Source organism: Talpa europaea (genome assembly GCF_964194135.1).
Source record: "Talpa europaea genome assembly, chromosome: 16".
NCBI lineage: Eukaryota > Metazoa > Chordata > Mammalia > Eulipotyphla > Talpidae > Talpa > Talpa europaea.
The window spans coordinates 49,040,813-49,055,155 of NC_140084.1; the positions used below are offsets into that span (position 1 = coordinate 49,040,813).

Consider the following 14,343-nt stretch of genomic DNA (forward strand, 5'->3'; position numbering starts at 1 on the left):
TGTAGCCCGTGCTGGGGGCTCCTTGGTCTCTGTAGCTTTAGCAAAGTGTAAAACTGACTAAGATATTGAGCCATCCTGGTGGCGCAGCGGTTGAGCGCTGGGTTGCGAAACTGCTCGCAGCCTCTGTAGCATCGGTTCGACACTGGCCGCAGGTGAGGGTCGCACATGGGGCTCAGACCTCTCCTCTCGCCCACTGTTCCCCTCAGCCGTGTGTTTTTTTCAGTCTGCTTGCTCTGCTCCCCGCTCTGGCTCTGGTGAATTCTCTCACCCTCCCCCGCTTCTGACTGTACCCAGTGCTTGTATAATAAATAGATAAATAAATCTTTAAAAAAAAATGAGTAAGATATTAGATCAAAAATAAGTGGAAAATTGTCACTAGCAAAGTTAAATCAAGTGCCACGGCTCTCACCAGTAGTGACAAAATACAAGGTCAAATCAAGTTGTGATTTACTGGAGACCCGGCTGAGGGGCCCCTGTGAGTGTGGGTCCAGTGTCCTGTGTTGTCCCCGCCCAGCCAGGTGCAGCTCTCCTCTCGGCCCGAACCAAGGAATGAGTCTGGAGAACCAGGATCCCCTGTGTGCCTGTGCGCCCTCCTCTTCACGGGGTCTGGAGAGGGCCGCCTCAGGAGTCGTGAGGAAGGAAGTACCTTGCCTGGGGCCCGTCAGAGCCGTGAGTCCTGGTTGTCCGTTCAGCCACTGAAAGTCTCGAATGCCTTGACGTGAACAAGTCAGAGCGGGAGCTGTGCTGGGAGGGGAGGTCAGGGCTGCACCTGCCGTGATCCAGGAGCCTGAGCCTCGGGTTCCTGGACAGGGTCCTCCTGCTCAGAAGGCCCACGTCAGCCTGGGAACTGACAGGATGGACGCCAGGCATTTGGCCGTACAAATGATTTTCTTCTTACAAATTGTACTCGGGCTTCTGGGGAACCTCTCTCTCCTTTCCCATCACCTCTTTGTCTCTCTCACGGGCTGTCCGCCGAGGGCCACTGATTTCATTGTCAGGAACCTGATTGTGGCCAATTTCCTGGTCCTCATGTCGGGTGGAATCTGCCATCCAGTGTCGTTCTCTGGGGAGATCCCCATCCTCAACGATTTTGGATGCAGATTTTGCCATTATGCGCGACAGGTGGGCAGGGGCATGTCCATCAGCACCACCTGCCTCCTGAGTGTGGTCCAGGCCGTCACCATCAGCCCCTGGCGCTGCAGGGGGGCAGGGCTGAGAGGGAAACCTCCCAAGTGCGTCCTGCCCTGCATTGCCCTGTGCTGGGTCCTGAGCCTACTGGTAAATTCCATCATTGCCATGTTCATGGCTAGCAATTTGAGTGACAAAAATGACACAAGCAGGAAAAGGTATGGACAGTGTTCTGCTGTTCGTCACGAAACAGCCAGTGACATCTTATACGGGGCTTTGCTCTCCTTCCCCGATGTTGCGTTTTTTGTGATCATGGTCGGGGCCAGCGGCTCCTTGGTCTACACCCTGTCCCGGCACAGGCAGCGGGTCCGGCACCTTCACGTGTTCGCCTCCTCCACGTCCTCCCCCGAGTCTAGGGCCACTCACACCATCCTGCTCCTGGTCAGCACCTTCATCTGCTCTAACATCATTTCCTTCATGCTGAAGATTGTTGTGGCTGTTATGTATAATCCCGACTGGTTCCTTTTTAACTTCAATGCAGTAGTCACACTGTCTTTCCCGACTCTCTGTCCTTTTCTGCTCTTGAGCTGGGAACCCAAAGTGTCCCTGCTGTGCTCTGCCCTGATCAGGAACAATAAATGCCCAAACCCTTGAGAAATATGTAAACCGCGTGCAGGGCACGGTCATTCATTCATTCGATAATTCATTCAACACCCCCAGTCCTATGTGCAGTCGTGAGTGACTTATGGTTTATGGACAAGCTGAGCAACCTCTTCACAGCAAGTGTTTTGGGTCCAGTCACCGTAACGAGGTCTGTGTAGGGGTCCCTAATACTCCTCCGGGAACATGGTCTTGCTCCAGATGGTTACAATGTGAGACAGCACGTGCTCCGGACACTCTTTGGCATAGTGGAGAGGCCTCAACTGTGTCACTTTAATTCTCACAGTAAATTCTTTGTAATATCTCGGCATGTATCTGAGGACACCAGAAATGGCACGGTGGGGGCAGGGTAGCCCTGGAGCTGGAGTCAGCTGTCCTGAGGCGAGACCCTGGCAGCGAGTCTGGCTTCAGGAGCGGTTTTCAGTTTTGCACATTCCACCCTCAGGGAGGCGGAGCCCTTATTTGAGAAGGGCGTGTGAAGGCGATTCCGTGCCGGAGCATCCTCTGGTAGACCTGCAGACGGATGGGCTGGGTCCAGCAGGCACAGAAGCACAGCTTCACTGGTTTCGAGCCACCAGAGGGTGAGGGTGACAGCGTCGATTCAAGAAGACGTGCTTTGCATGGCCTGAGGTGTACAGGAGTAAAATCTCTCTCACGGTGAAGGGGATATGTGCGGGTTTGCAAGACACAGACTGGAGGTGCCCTCTCTCGTCGATCAGGGTAGAGGCACAGGAATCTTGGCACTGGGGCACATGATCTTGGAAGGAAAGAGCTGGATCCCCTGTGTGTTCACGGTGCCAAGGACGTGTGTCCTCAGTCTCATTTGGGACATGTGTAGAGCTTGCTCTGAATTTACACTGTGGAGCTCTGCAAAATATGAAGCATTCAATAGTGTGCAACTCAAAGCACTTATTGTGACAGACTTGTCTGTACATATCTGAGCTCACGTGACACACTTTCTCAGACCACAAAGCACAAACAGGAGAAGCTCATGGACGCTCACATCGTACAACTGCATTTTGTTTCCATGTGTGCCCATGCAGATCTGCAGATGTGTGTCAGCGATCACATGTGTGGCCTGCGTGCTTGTAGTGTAGGCACCTGTATCCGTGTCCACCTACAGCAATCATGTCACTTATCGACGCATTAGAACTTCCTAATTTGAGAGAAATGACCAATCCTATTATCTAGAATAGTGACATTTCTTAAAGTGTGTTCTATCTGGTGTGTATATTGCTATACAATCGATTGTTAAAATAAATACATGCTTTTCCTATTATCAATTTATTGTTTAACCATAGCTCTTAAAAATAATCCAAAGTATATAGTAACATTTATTTGAACTTAAAAGTTGCAATTCACCTTTAACTGTAATATGGTATTTTCATTATTATATTAGATGTATAATTTTAGAATGTCTTTTCATATTTTGTCTATGCTAGCTTCTATTCCTTTGGTTTTAAATGTGATCCTATATTAGAAATGCACTCGATATTTCTGCATTATAATGACCGCATCTTCTTTGAAAGTCGTGCACAAAGTATTGTTTGATTTTTTTTTTAAAGATTTATTTATTTATACAAGAGCTGGGGTACAGGCCAGAGATGTGCGGGTTGAGAAGATTCACTAGTGACAGAGCTGGGAACAGAACAGGCAGACTGAAAGAAACACACTGCTGAGGGGAGCAGCAGGTAAGACAGGAGATATCTGCTGCGCCATGTGGGTTGCTCCCTGGCCAGCCAGGGATCAAACTCCTGCTGCAGAGGCTGTGGATCGCCTCATAGTGTGGCCCTTAACCCCTTTCCACCAGGGAGGCCCAGTATTGTTTGATTTTAACCTAGAAATTTTATTCTGTTTCTAAGAGCTCACCACAGTGACATTTAGTCATTGAATCCACCTTTGCCATATCAGGACATGAAAATATGAGTCTATTTTCCTCATCCCATCTTTCTAAGACCTGGTATGGTTTTTACATACTTAATGTCCTGCCCCTGTGAGTGCAGAGTAAGTCCCCATGAGCTCACCCTGTCCTCAGTCCCTGGATACCACAAACAGGGTCTTGTCCGTTCGCAGCCTCGGGCTTCCCCCACAAACACCCCCAGGCCACCTTGCTCTGCCACCTGCCCTAAGGTCACCACCAGGCGGGGCCCTTTCTATGAAGGAGGTGGAGCGAGCACCTTCCTCTTTGGGTCTGTTTGATGCTGTCTATGCATTTTCTGCTGCCCTGATGTTGGTCCTTCCCTGGTACTACTGTCCAGGAACCTGTTGTGTGACCAGCAAACACCTGATCATACCTGGTTACTTTGCCCAGGGAGTGCCCCACATCTCCAAGCCCAGTTCCTCCAGGTCCTAGGGGCTGACAGGAGAAGCTTTGTTCCTTGTAAAGAAATTCTAATTCGATAAATCTGCGCCTCCTGAGCGAGTGTCCTCACCACAATTGGAGCCCTAGACTCTACCACGTCTGGCTGTGTCCTTAGGATCAAGTCCTGTCCGCAACCCAATGGGTGAGTTTGATACTTCTGTGTGGTTTTAGGCTTAACTGCTTCTCAGAAGTATACGGTATCTTCTTCCAGCCAGCAGGAGGACTGTTCATGGAGACGTGATATTCTCCCTCTGTGTGGAGGCTTTTAGGTGGATGTGGCCCCAGTTGCTTCATTTTGCTTTTGTTTCCCTTGCTGGGATCGGTCCCCAAACACATCTCCGAGCCTGATCACAACGGCATCGATCTGTGTTTTCTTCCCTGGAGTTTACGGTCTCAGGTCCTCCACCCAATGTTTATTCTATTTTGTGTTCATGTTCACGGTGGTGGGAGCGTGTGCGCCAGCTCCACTCTGCTGTGTGAGGTTGTCCAGTTTCCCCAACTCTGTCTGTGGGAAACTGTCTCCCTGTCTTGTAAGCTATCGGTTTCTGTGCTGTAAATGTCCTGCACGTGAGTGTGCTCTCTTTCCAGACACTCACAGACAAGACGTTTGTCCCTGAGCTGAAACTTAAACGCCTAGGAAGTAAAATTAAGTTCCTGTAGCGATTTCTGTATCACAAGTTCACTGCAGCGACTGCAAGAGCCAAGAGGTGACAGAGCCCACAGCTGATGAACTGACCAAGAAGCCGCCAGGCCAAGGCCGAGAGCGCCATGTGGTTCCCGGAGGCAGCATGGGAAAATGAGAGGTGATTTCTGTGGGAACAGACCGGCAGGTAGTCAGCAATTAGGCATGGAGGTGGGGCCAGGCCTGGAAACATAGACAAGGCTGGATTCCACTCATATGACAACCTAAGCCTCCAGATCCTAATTGTGCAGCCGCTGAGGGGAAGGGAGACCCTAGGCTATGTTGTCGGTGCAGGCCCCAAGCCTTGTTGCATTGGGTAGGGGCCCAGACACTGTAGTGGCCATACCCCGGGGCTCGTGGCTGTGAGCAGAGAAGGGAGCCTAATGGCCGCGACGGGATGGTGCTGGGGAGGAGAGCTCTGCAGTGGAATCCGTGGGCTCCCTGTTCTCCACCCCCCCCGTCACCTCATCACCTGTCTATCCCCTGCTGCCATTTATTTGTTTATTAAGATTAATTTCTTTATGCATACAAGAGCTGGGGTATAGGCCAGAGATACCGGAGTGAGAGGATCCACTAGAGACAGAGCGGGGAACAGAACACGCACTGACTGAAATACACTGCCGAGGGGAGCAGCGGGCGAGTCAGGAGAGGGCTGCCTCACCCTGTGGGTTTCTCCCTGGCCGGGAGGGATGGAACTCATGCTGCAGAGGCTGCGGATCACTTCATAGTGCGGTGCTTAACCCCTTGTGCCACCAGGGAGGCCCAACGTGAGTCTCTATTGTGTTCTCTTGGGATACCTGTGAAGTATCAGCACCATGTGTGCCCAAAACCACCCCCCCACGTTCCACCCTAGACCCCACCGTGCTGCTCCCTCCATGCTCTGCCCCTCACGCTCCTCCTCGCTCCGAGTGTCCCTGTCTGTGCCCTGGCGCCAGCACACGTCACCTGGACTCCCCGCCCGGGAACCAGCCCCCAAGACTCCAGAACATCCTCCCTGCACATGCTGTGCCCTCTCTGCCATCCGACCTCCTGGCATCGTGTCGGCAAACTCGCCCGCCTACCTCCATCTGTGTCCCTGCAGAGCCCACTGTCTACCTCCTCCCTGACCTGGTGTCCACCCAATTCCAGGATTCTCAAGGCCACAGGCCGGGCCTTCCCGGTCCCACACACCCATGCTCAGGCCTGGTCTCCCCCGAGAACCCACTGCACCTCGGGCACCATCACCGCCCTGCTGCCCTGATTCCTGTGTGTGACCCTCGCAGTGAGCAGAGCCTCCCCGGGCCGCCCCTCCTCTGCAGACTCCAGGCTGTCCTGTTTATTCTGGGGCTCCTCCCAGGAACTCTGCCTGCCCCAGCGCCCAGGGAATCAGAGTCTCCCCAACACCCCAATCTCTGGACAGCCACTGAGGACCCAGAAGTTGTTCTAGAGAATTAGCAGCAGAAACAGTTTTCCCGAATCTTTTGAGCTTCCAGGCCTGTCACTGCCCGGGCAGCTCGAGGGGACCCGATAATTATGGGTCTGACGGGGGGTCCCAGCGGCACACACTATATTCTGGGGTTCACTGGGCCCGGCACAAGGACACAGGTTGAGCCTTTCCCTGAGCCCAGCGCCCGGGCGGCAAGAAGCAGTGAGTCTGCTCTGTGCTCATGGGGGCGGGTGTGGGAATGGGAGGACAGGGGTGCAGGAGGGACACGGGCAGGAGGGGACCCGCTCCTGGAGCCAGACCCGGGCAGGCACCCCTTGAGCTAGTGAAGACAGCGGGGTGCAGGCCCCCATTCCTGAGGGTGCCTTGTGCTGTGCTCGGAACCTCAGGCCCAGGGGGCTGCGGGTCCCTGCAGCCCAGGAGCACCCTGACTCCCCTGACCTCAGCCTGGTGGTTCTGGGGCTCCTGCTGCTCAGCCTCCTCAGGCGGTGCCCTGGCCTGATGCCCGGGGCCATGGGGCGTCTCGGGGCCTCCCTGCTGGTGAGACAGGGCCGGGGTCTGCACGGGGCTCTGGTCCCGGCAGGACCCGTCTGAGAGCCGGGGTGGGGGGGAGGAGACGGTCCCCGACAGGGCGGGTGAGGCCGCCGCGGGCACGTTGTTCTGTCTCCTCCCCAGAGAACTGTCCCCTCACTGCTGCAAAGCGGCGCGCAGGAGGAAACAGAGCGGAGGCGATGTCGGGGCCTCTTTGACCACAGAGACAACGTGACCCTTGACCTGCCCTTTCAGAAGGAGCCTCGCGGGGCTGCTCGTGGCGGCGGGGGCAGAACCCGGGACGGTGCGTTTCCTCTCTGCTCCCCGGGCCGTGGCTTCCCCTCCCCGGCGCGTCTGCGGCCTGGACCCCTGTCCCGCGCCCGGCTCTCTGCTCACCGTGAGGTGAAGGTCAGACTCTCCTCAGCGGTTGGGCCCGAGATCTGACGTCGGGGCCGAGCTCGTCCCCACACGCTTATCACACGGGGTGTCGGGCCGTCGTCCCGGCTCAGGCCTTTGCCTCCGGCTTTGCCTGCGGCTCCCAGGGTGCAAGCAGACGGGCTGTTTCCAGGCTCCCTTCAGGGCCAAACTTGCCAGCGAGCAGAGCCTCCCCGGACGCCATGCCCACTCAGCGCCCAGTCTGTCCTGATTACTCTGGGGCTCCTTCCAGGAGCTCTGTCTGCGCCCAGGTCCCAGGGAAACAGTCCCCCCATCGCCCCCCATCTCTGGACACCGCTGAGGACCCTGAAGTTGTTCTTGGCAATTACCAGCAGGAAAAGTTTTCCCGACTCTTCTGAGCTCCCAGAGCTGCCACTGCCCGTGCATCTCCAGGGGACCCGATAATTGCAGCTCTGAGGGGGGGTCCCAGCAGCACACACTATATCTCAGGGTGCGTTGGGCCTGGCACACACACAGGCTGAGTCCTTGCCCTAAGCCCAGCGCCCGGGCGGCAGGAAGCCGGTGAGTCTGCTCCCCCCTCACAGGGGTGGGGGTGGGTGTGGAGGGGACAGGGGTGCGGGAGGGACATGGTCAGGAGGGGACCCGCTCCTGGAGCCAGACCTGGGCAGGCGCCTCCCGGCCTATTGAAGAGTGCACCTGGTGAGGGCACCTGGTGCCCGGCTTGGGCTCTTCGTGCCCAGGGGGCTGGGGGTCCATGCAGGCCACTCTCCTGACCTCAGCGTGGAAGATCTGGGGCTCCTGCTGCTCAGCCTCCTCAGGAGGAGTCCTGGCCTGATGCCCAGGGCCATGGGGTGTCTAGGGGCTTCCCTGATGGTGAGACAGAGCCGGGGGCTCCACGGGGCTCTGGTCCCGGCAGAAAGCCTGTCTGAGAGCCGGTGGGGAGGAGACGGTCCCCGACTGGGTGGGTGAGGGACACCGCGGATGGCGTTCATGGGTCCCCACTGTGGAGTGACTTTCCTCCCTACATGTAGGGACAGCAGCACTGTAGGAAAATAAAGCTGCGGGCTGCAGACGTTTTCAGGCTGAAGAGTGTCCTGTCCCATCTCTGCCGCTGTCCATGTGATAACCCCGTCACTCTGGGCACCTGTCCCGCCTCGGCAGGTCTGTGTCTGCTCCTTCCCCTTCACGCACGCTCTGGTCTCATGACCGGCCGTCCTGGGACCCAGCCCTGCAGCTCAGGTGCCAACAGCTCTGGCTGAGGTTGGTGACCAGGAGCCGCGCCTCCCTGTGCTCTCTTCTGAGGCTGGACTTCCGGTCCTGGTGTCGTGTGCGCAGCTCCTGGAGGGGCCCGAGGCTCTGCTGTGCTCCTGCCGTCCTGCCGCTCTGCACCTGCCAGGCTCACAGAGAGCCGAGGACACCCCGTAGCCCGTGCTGGGGGCTCCCTGGTCTCCGTAGCTTTAGCAAAGTGTAAAACTGACTTAGATATTGGGCCTCCCCTAGTGGTGCAGCGGTTGAGCACCTAGTTGCAAGCTGCCCTCAGCCTCTGCAGCATCGGTTCGATCCCCGGCTGCCGGCGAGGGTCCCACATGGCACACAGACCTCTCCAGCCGCCCGCTGCTCCCCTCAGCAGTGTATTTTTGTCATTCTGCCTGTTCTGCTCCCCACTCTGCTCTGGTGAATTCTCTCACCCTCCCCCGCTTCTGACTATACCCAGTGCTTGTATAATAAATAGATAAATAAATCTTTTAAAAAAATAAAATTGACTAAGATATTAGATCAAACTATGTGGAAATTTGTCACTACCAAAGTTAAATAAAGTGCATGGGTCTCACCACTACTGGTGACAAAATAATCAGTCAAATCAAGTTGTGATTTACCTGGAGACCCGGCTGAGGGGCCCCTGTGAGTGTGGGTCCAGTGTCCTGTGTTGTCCCCGCCCAGCCAGGTGCAGCTCTCCTCTCGGCCCGAACCAAGGAATGAGTCTGGAGAACCAGGATCCCCTGTGTGCCTGTGCGCCCTCCTCTTCGCGGGGTCTGGAGAGGGCCGCCTCAGGAGTCGTGAGGAAGGAAGTTACCTTGCCTGGGGCCCGTCAGAGCCGTGAGTCCTGGTTGTCCGTTCAGCCACTGAAAGTCTCGAAAGCCTTGACGTGAACATGTCAGAGCGGGAGCTGTGCTGGGAGGGGAGGTCAGGGCTGCACCTGCCGTGATCCAGGAGACTGAGCCTCGGGTTCCTGGACAGGGTCCTCCTGCTCAGAAGGCCCACGTCAGCCTGGGAACTGACAGGATGGACGCCAGGCATTTGGCCCTAGAAATGATTTTCTTCTTCCAAATTGTACTCGGGCTTCTGGGGAACCTCTCTCTCCTTTCCCATCACCTCTTTGTCTCTCTCGCGGGCTGTAGACCGAGGGCCACCGATTTCATTGTCAGGAACCTGATTGTGGCCAATTTCCTGGTCCTCATGTCGAGTGGATTCTGCTATCCACTGACGTTCTCTGGGGAGATCCCCATCCTCAACGATTTTGGATGCAGATGTTGCCATTATGCGCGACAAGTGGGCAGGAGCGTGTCCATCAGCACCACCTGCCTCCTGAGTGTGGTCCAGGCCGTCACCATCAGCCCCTGGCGCTGCAGGGAGGCAGGGCTGAGAGGGAAACCTCTCAAGTGCGTCCTGCCCTGCATTGCCCTGTGCTGGGTCCTGAACCTGCTGGTAAATTCCATCTTTGCCATGTTCATGTCTAGCAGTTTCAGTGACAAAAATGACACAAGCAGGAAAAGGTATGGACAGTGTTCCTCTGTTCGTCACGACCCAGCCAGTGACATCTTATACGGGTCTTTGCTCTCCTTCCCTGAGGTTGTGTTTTTTGTGACCATGGTCGGGGCCAGCGGCTCCATGGTCTACACCCTGTCCCGGCACAGGCAGCGGGTCCGTCACCTTCCCGGGTTCGCCTCCTCCACGTCCTCCCCCGAGTCTAGGGCCACGCACACCATCTTGATCCTGGTCAGCACCTTTGTCTGCTTTAACATCATTTCCTCCGTGCTGAAGATGGTTGTGGCTGTTATGTATAATCCCGACTGGTTCCTTGTGAACATGAATACAGTAATCATCCTGTGTTTCCCGACTCTCTCTCCTTTTCTGCTCTTGAGCCAGGAATACAAGGTGTCCCTGCCGCGCTCTGCCCGGATGAGGAATAGTAAATGCCACAAACCCTTGAGAAATATGTAAACCGCGTATGAGTTCACGGTCATTATTCCATAATTCGCTCAACATCCCCAGTGCTAACTGCAGTCATGAGTGACTTAGGTTTATGGACAGGCGGAGCAGCCTCTTCACAGCAAGTGTTTTTGGATCAGTCACCGTAACGAGGTCTGTACAGGGGTCCCTAATACTCCTGTGGGGAACATAGCCTTGCTCCCGATGGTTAGCAGTGTGTGGGAGACAGCACGCGGTTGGTACACTCTCTGGCATAGCGGAGAGGCTTCAGCTGTGTCACTTTAATTCTCACAGTAAGTTCTGAGATGGTCCTAAGGGAACATTAGGAATGTTCCGTCCTAATGGAATGGAGCTGAGGACTCAGGGAAATGGCCCGGTCGGGGCAGGGCAGCCCTGGAGCTGGAGTCAGCTGTCCTGAGGGAGACCCTGGCCGCGAGTCCGGCTTCAGGAGCAGTTTTCAGTCTTGCACATTCCACCCTCAGGGAGGCGGAGCCCGTATTTGAGAAGGGCGTGTGAAGGGATTCCGTGCCGGAGCATCCTCTGGTAGACCTGCGGACGGAAGGGCTGGGTCCAGCAGGCACAGATGCACAACTTAACTGGTTTTGGCAACCAGAGGGTGAGGGTGATGGTGAGGATTCAGGGAGACGAGCTTTGCGTGGCCTGGGTGTGCAGGAGCAAAATCTCTCTCACGGTGAAGGGGATTATGTGCGGGTTTGCAAGACACAGACTGGAGGTTCCCAGTTGCTCAGGGTGGAGGCGCAGGAAACTCGGTACCTGGGGAGATGCACTTGGAAGGAAAGAGCTGGATCCCCTGTGTGTTCACGGTGCCAAGGGCGTGTGTCCCCATTCTCAGGAGGGACATGTGTAGAGTTTGCTCTGAATGTACAGTGTGGAGCTCACGCTAATTATGAAGCATTCAACAGTGTGCGACTCAAAGCACTTATTGTGACAGACTTGTCTGTACATATCTGAGCTCACGTGACACACTTTCTCAGACCACAAAGCACAAACAGGAGAAGCTCATGCACACTTACATCGTACAACTGCATTTTGTTTCCATGTGTGCCCATGCAGATCTGCAGATGTGTGTCAGCGATCACATGTGTGGCCTGCGTGCTTGTAGTGTAGGCACCTGTATCCGTGTCCACCTACAGCAATCATGTCATTTATCGACGCATTAGAACTTCCTAATTTGAGAGAAATGACCCATCCTATTATCTAGAATAGTGATATTTCTTAAAGTGTGTTTTATCTGGTGGGTATATTGCTATATCATCGATTGTTAAAATAAATACATGCTTTTCCTATTATCAATTTATTGTTTAACCATAGCTCTTAAAAATAATCCAAAGTGTATGGTAACATTTATTTGAACTTAAAAGTTGCAATTCACCTTTAAGTGTTATATGGTATTTTTTTTATTATATTAGATGTATAATTTTATTATATTAGATGTATAATTAGATGTATAATTTTCATATTTTGTCTATGCTAGCTTGTTTTCCTTAGGTTTTAAATGTGATCCTATATTACAAATGCACTTGATATTTCTGCATTGTAATCACCGCATCTTCTTTGAAAGTTGTGTACAAAGTATTGTTTAATTTTTTTTTTAAGGAATATTTATTCATATAAGAACTGGCAGACTGACTTAAACGCACTGCTCATGGGAGCAGCGGGTGAGACACCCAAGGGGGTTGCAACCTGAAAGGCCTGGGTTCAAACTCCTGCTGCAGAGGCTGTGGATCGCCTCACAGTGCGGCGTTTAACCCCTTGCACCACCAGGGAGGCACAGTATTGTTTGATTTTAACCTAGAAATTTTATTCTGTTTCTAAGAGCTCACCACAGCGACGTTTAGTCACTGAATCCACCTGTGCCACATCGGAACGTGAAAATATAAGTCTATTTTCCTCATCCCATCTTTCTAAGCCCTCTGGTATGGTTTTTACATACTTAACGCCCCAGCCCGGTGAGGCAGAGTAAGTCCCCATGAGCTCACCCTGTCCTCAGTCCCTGGATACCACAAACAGGGTCTTGTCTGCCCCAGACTCGGTCTCCCCCCACAACCACCCATTAGGCCACCCTGCTCTGCCACCTGCCCCAAGGTCACCAACCAGCGGGGCCCTTTCTGTGGAGGAGGTGGAGCGAGCACCTTCTTCTTTGAGTCTGTTTGATGCTGTCTGTGCGTTTCTTGCTGCCCTGATGTTGGTCCTTCCCTGGTACTACTGTCCACGAACCTGTTGTGTGACCGGCAAACACCTGATCATACCTGGTTACTTTGCCGAGGGAGAGCCCCACATCCCCAAGTCCAGTGCCTCCATGTCCTAGAGCCTGACAGGAGAAGCTTTGTAAAGAAATGCTGATTCGATAAATCTGCACCTCCTGAGCGAGTGTCCTCACAACAATTGGAGCCCTTGACACTGCCACCTCTGGCTGTGTCCTTAAGGTCAAGTCCTGCCCACAGCCCACTGGTGAGTTTGACACTTGTGTGTGGATTTCAGGCTTAACTGCTTCTCAGAAGCCCATGGTATCTTCTTCCAGCCAGCAGGAGGACTGTTCATGGAGACGCGATTTTCTCCTGCTGTGGGGAAGCTTTGAGGGGGATGTGGCCCCAGTTGCTTCATTTTGCTTTTGTTTCCCTTGCTGGGATCGGTCCCCAAACACATCTCCGAGCCTGATCGCGATGGCATCGATCTGTGTTTTCTTCCCTGGAGTTTACGGTCTCAGGTCCTCCACCCAATGTTTATTCCATTTTGTGTTCATGTTCACGGTGGTGGGAGCGTGTGCGCCAGCTCCACTCTGCTGTGTGAGGTTGTCCAGGTTCCCCAACATTGTCTGTGGGAAACTGTCTCCCTGTCTATAAGCTATCGGTTTCTGTGCTGTAAATATCCTGCACGTGAGTGTGCTCTCTTTCCAGACACTCACAGGTGTTTGTCCCTGAGCAGAAACTAGAATCACTTCATAGTGCAGTGCTTAACCCCTTGTGCACCCTGGGAGGCCCTAAGTGAGTCTTAATTGTGTTCTCTTGGGAAACCGGTGAAGTATCAGCACCATGTGTGCCCAAAACCACCCCCCCACGTTCCACCCCAGATGCCACCGTGCTGCTCCCTCCATGCTCTGCCCCTCACGCTCCTCCTCGCTCCTGAGCATCCTCGTCTGTGTGCCCTGAAGCCCGCACACGTCACCTGGACTCCCCGCCTGGGAACCAGCCCCCAAGACCCCAAAACGCCCTCCCGGCACATGCTGTGCCCTCTCTGCCATCCGACCTCCTGGCATCGTCTCGGCAACTTGCCCGTCCTCCCCCATCTGTGTCCCTGCAGAGCCCACCGTCCGCTTCCTCCCCGACCTGGTGTCCACCCAATTCCAGCAGCCCCAAGGCCACGGGCGGGGCCTTCCCGGTCCCACACACCCATGCATGGGTCTGGTCTCCCCCGAGAACCCACTGCACCTCAGGCACCATCACCACCCTGCTGCCCTGATTCCTGTGTGTGACCCTCGCAGTGAGCAGAGCCTCCTCGGGCCGCACCTCCTCTGTAGACTCCAGGCTGTCCTGTTTATTCTGGGGCTCCTCCCAGGAACTCTGCCTGCCCCAGCACCCAGGGAATCAGAGTCTCCCCAACACCCCAATCTCTGGACAGCCGCTGAGGACCCAGAAGTTGTTCTAGGCAATTAGCAGCAGAAACAGTTTTCCCAACTCTTCTGAGCTCCCAGGTCTGTCACTGCCCGGGCAGCTCCAGGGGACCCGACAATTGCGGTTCTGGCGGGGGTCCTGGGCCCAGCACAAGGACACAGGTTGAGCCTTTCCCTGAGCCCAGCGCCCGGGCGGCAAGAAGCAGTGAGTCTGCTCTGTGCTCACGGGGGCGGGTGTGGGAGGAGGACAGGGGTGCAGGAGGGACATGGGAAGGAGAAGACTTGCTCCTGGAGCACATTTGGAGCAGAGATCTCCCAGG

The 14,343-nt window shown here is 54.7% G+C and overlaps 1 protein-coding gene across 1 annotated transcript; it reads left to right on the top strand.

Moving 5' to 3' along the window:
- Positions 1–1,029: 1,029 nt before the first annotated feature.
- Positions 1,030–1,782, top strand: LOC311186130 (vomeronasal type-1 receptor 4-like; the record flags this gene model as incomplete). Its single annotated transcript, XM_084257014.1, has 1 exon — positions 1,030–1,782. The coding sequence occupies one exon, from the start codon at positions 1,030–1,032 to the stop codon at positions 1,780–1,782; it is 753 nt and encodes a 250-aa protein (XP_084113140.1).
- Positions 1,783–14,343: the final 12,561 nt, after the last annotated feature.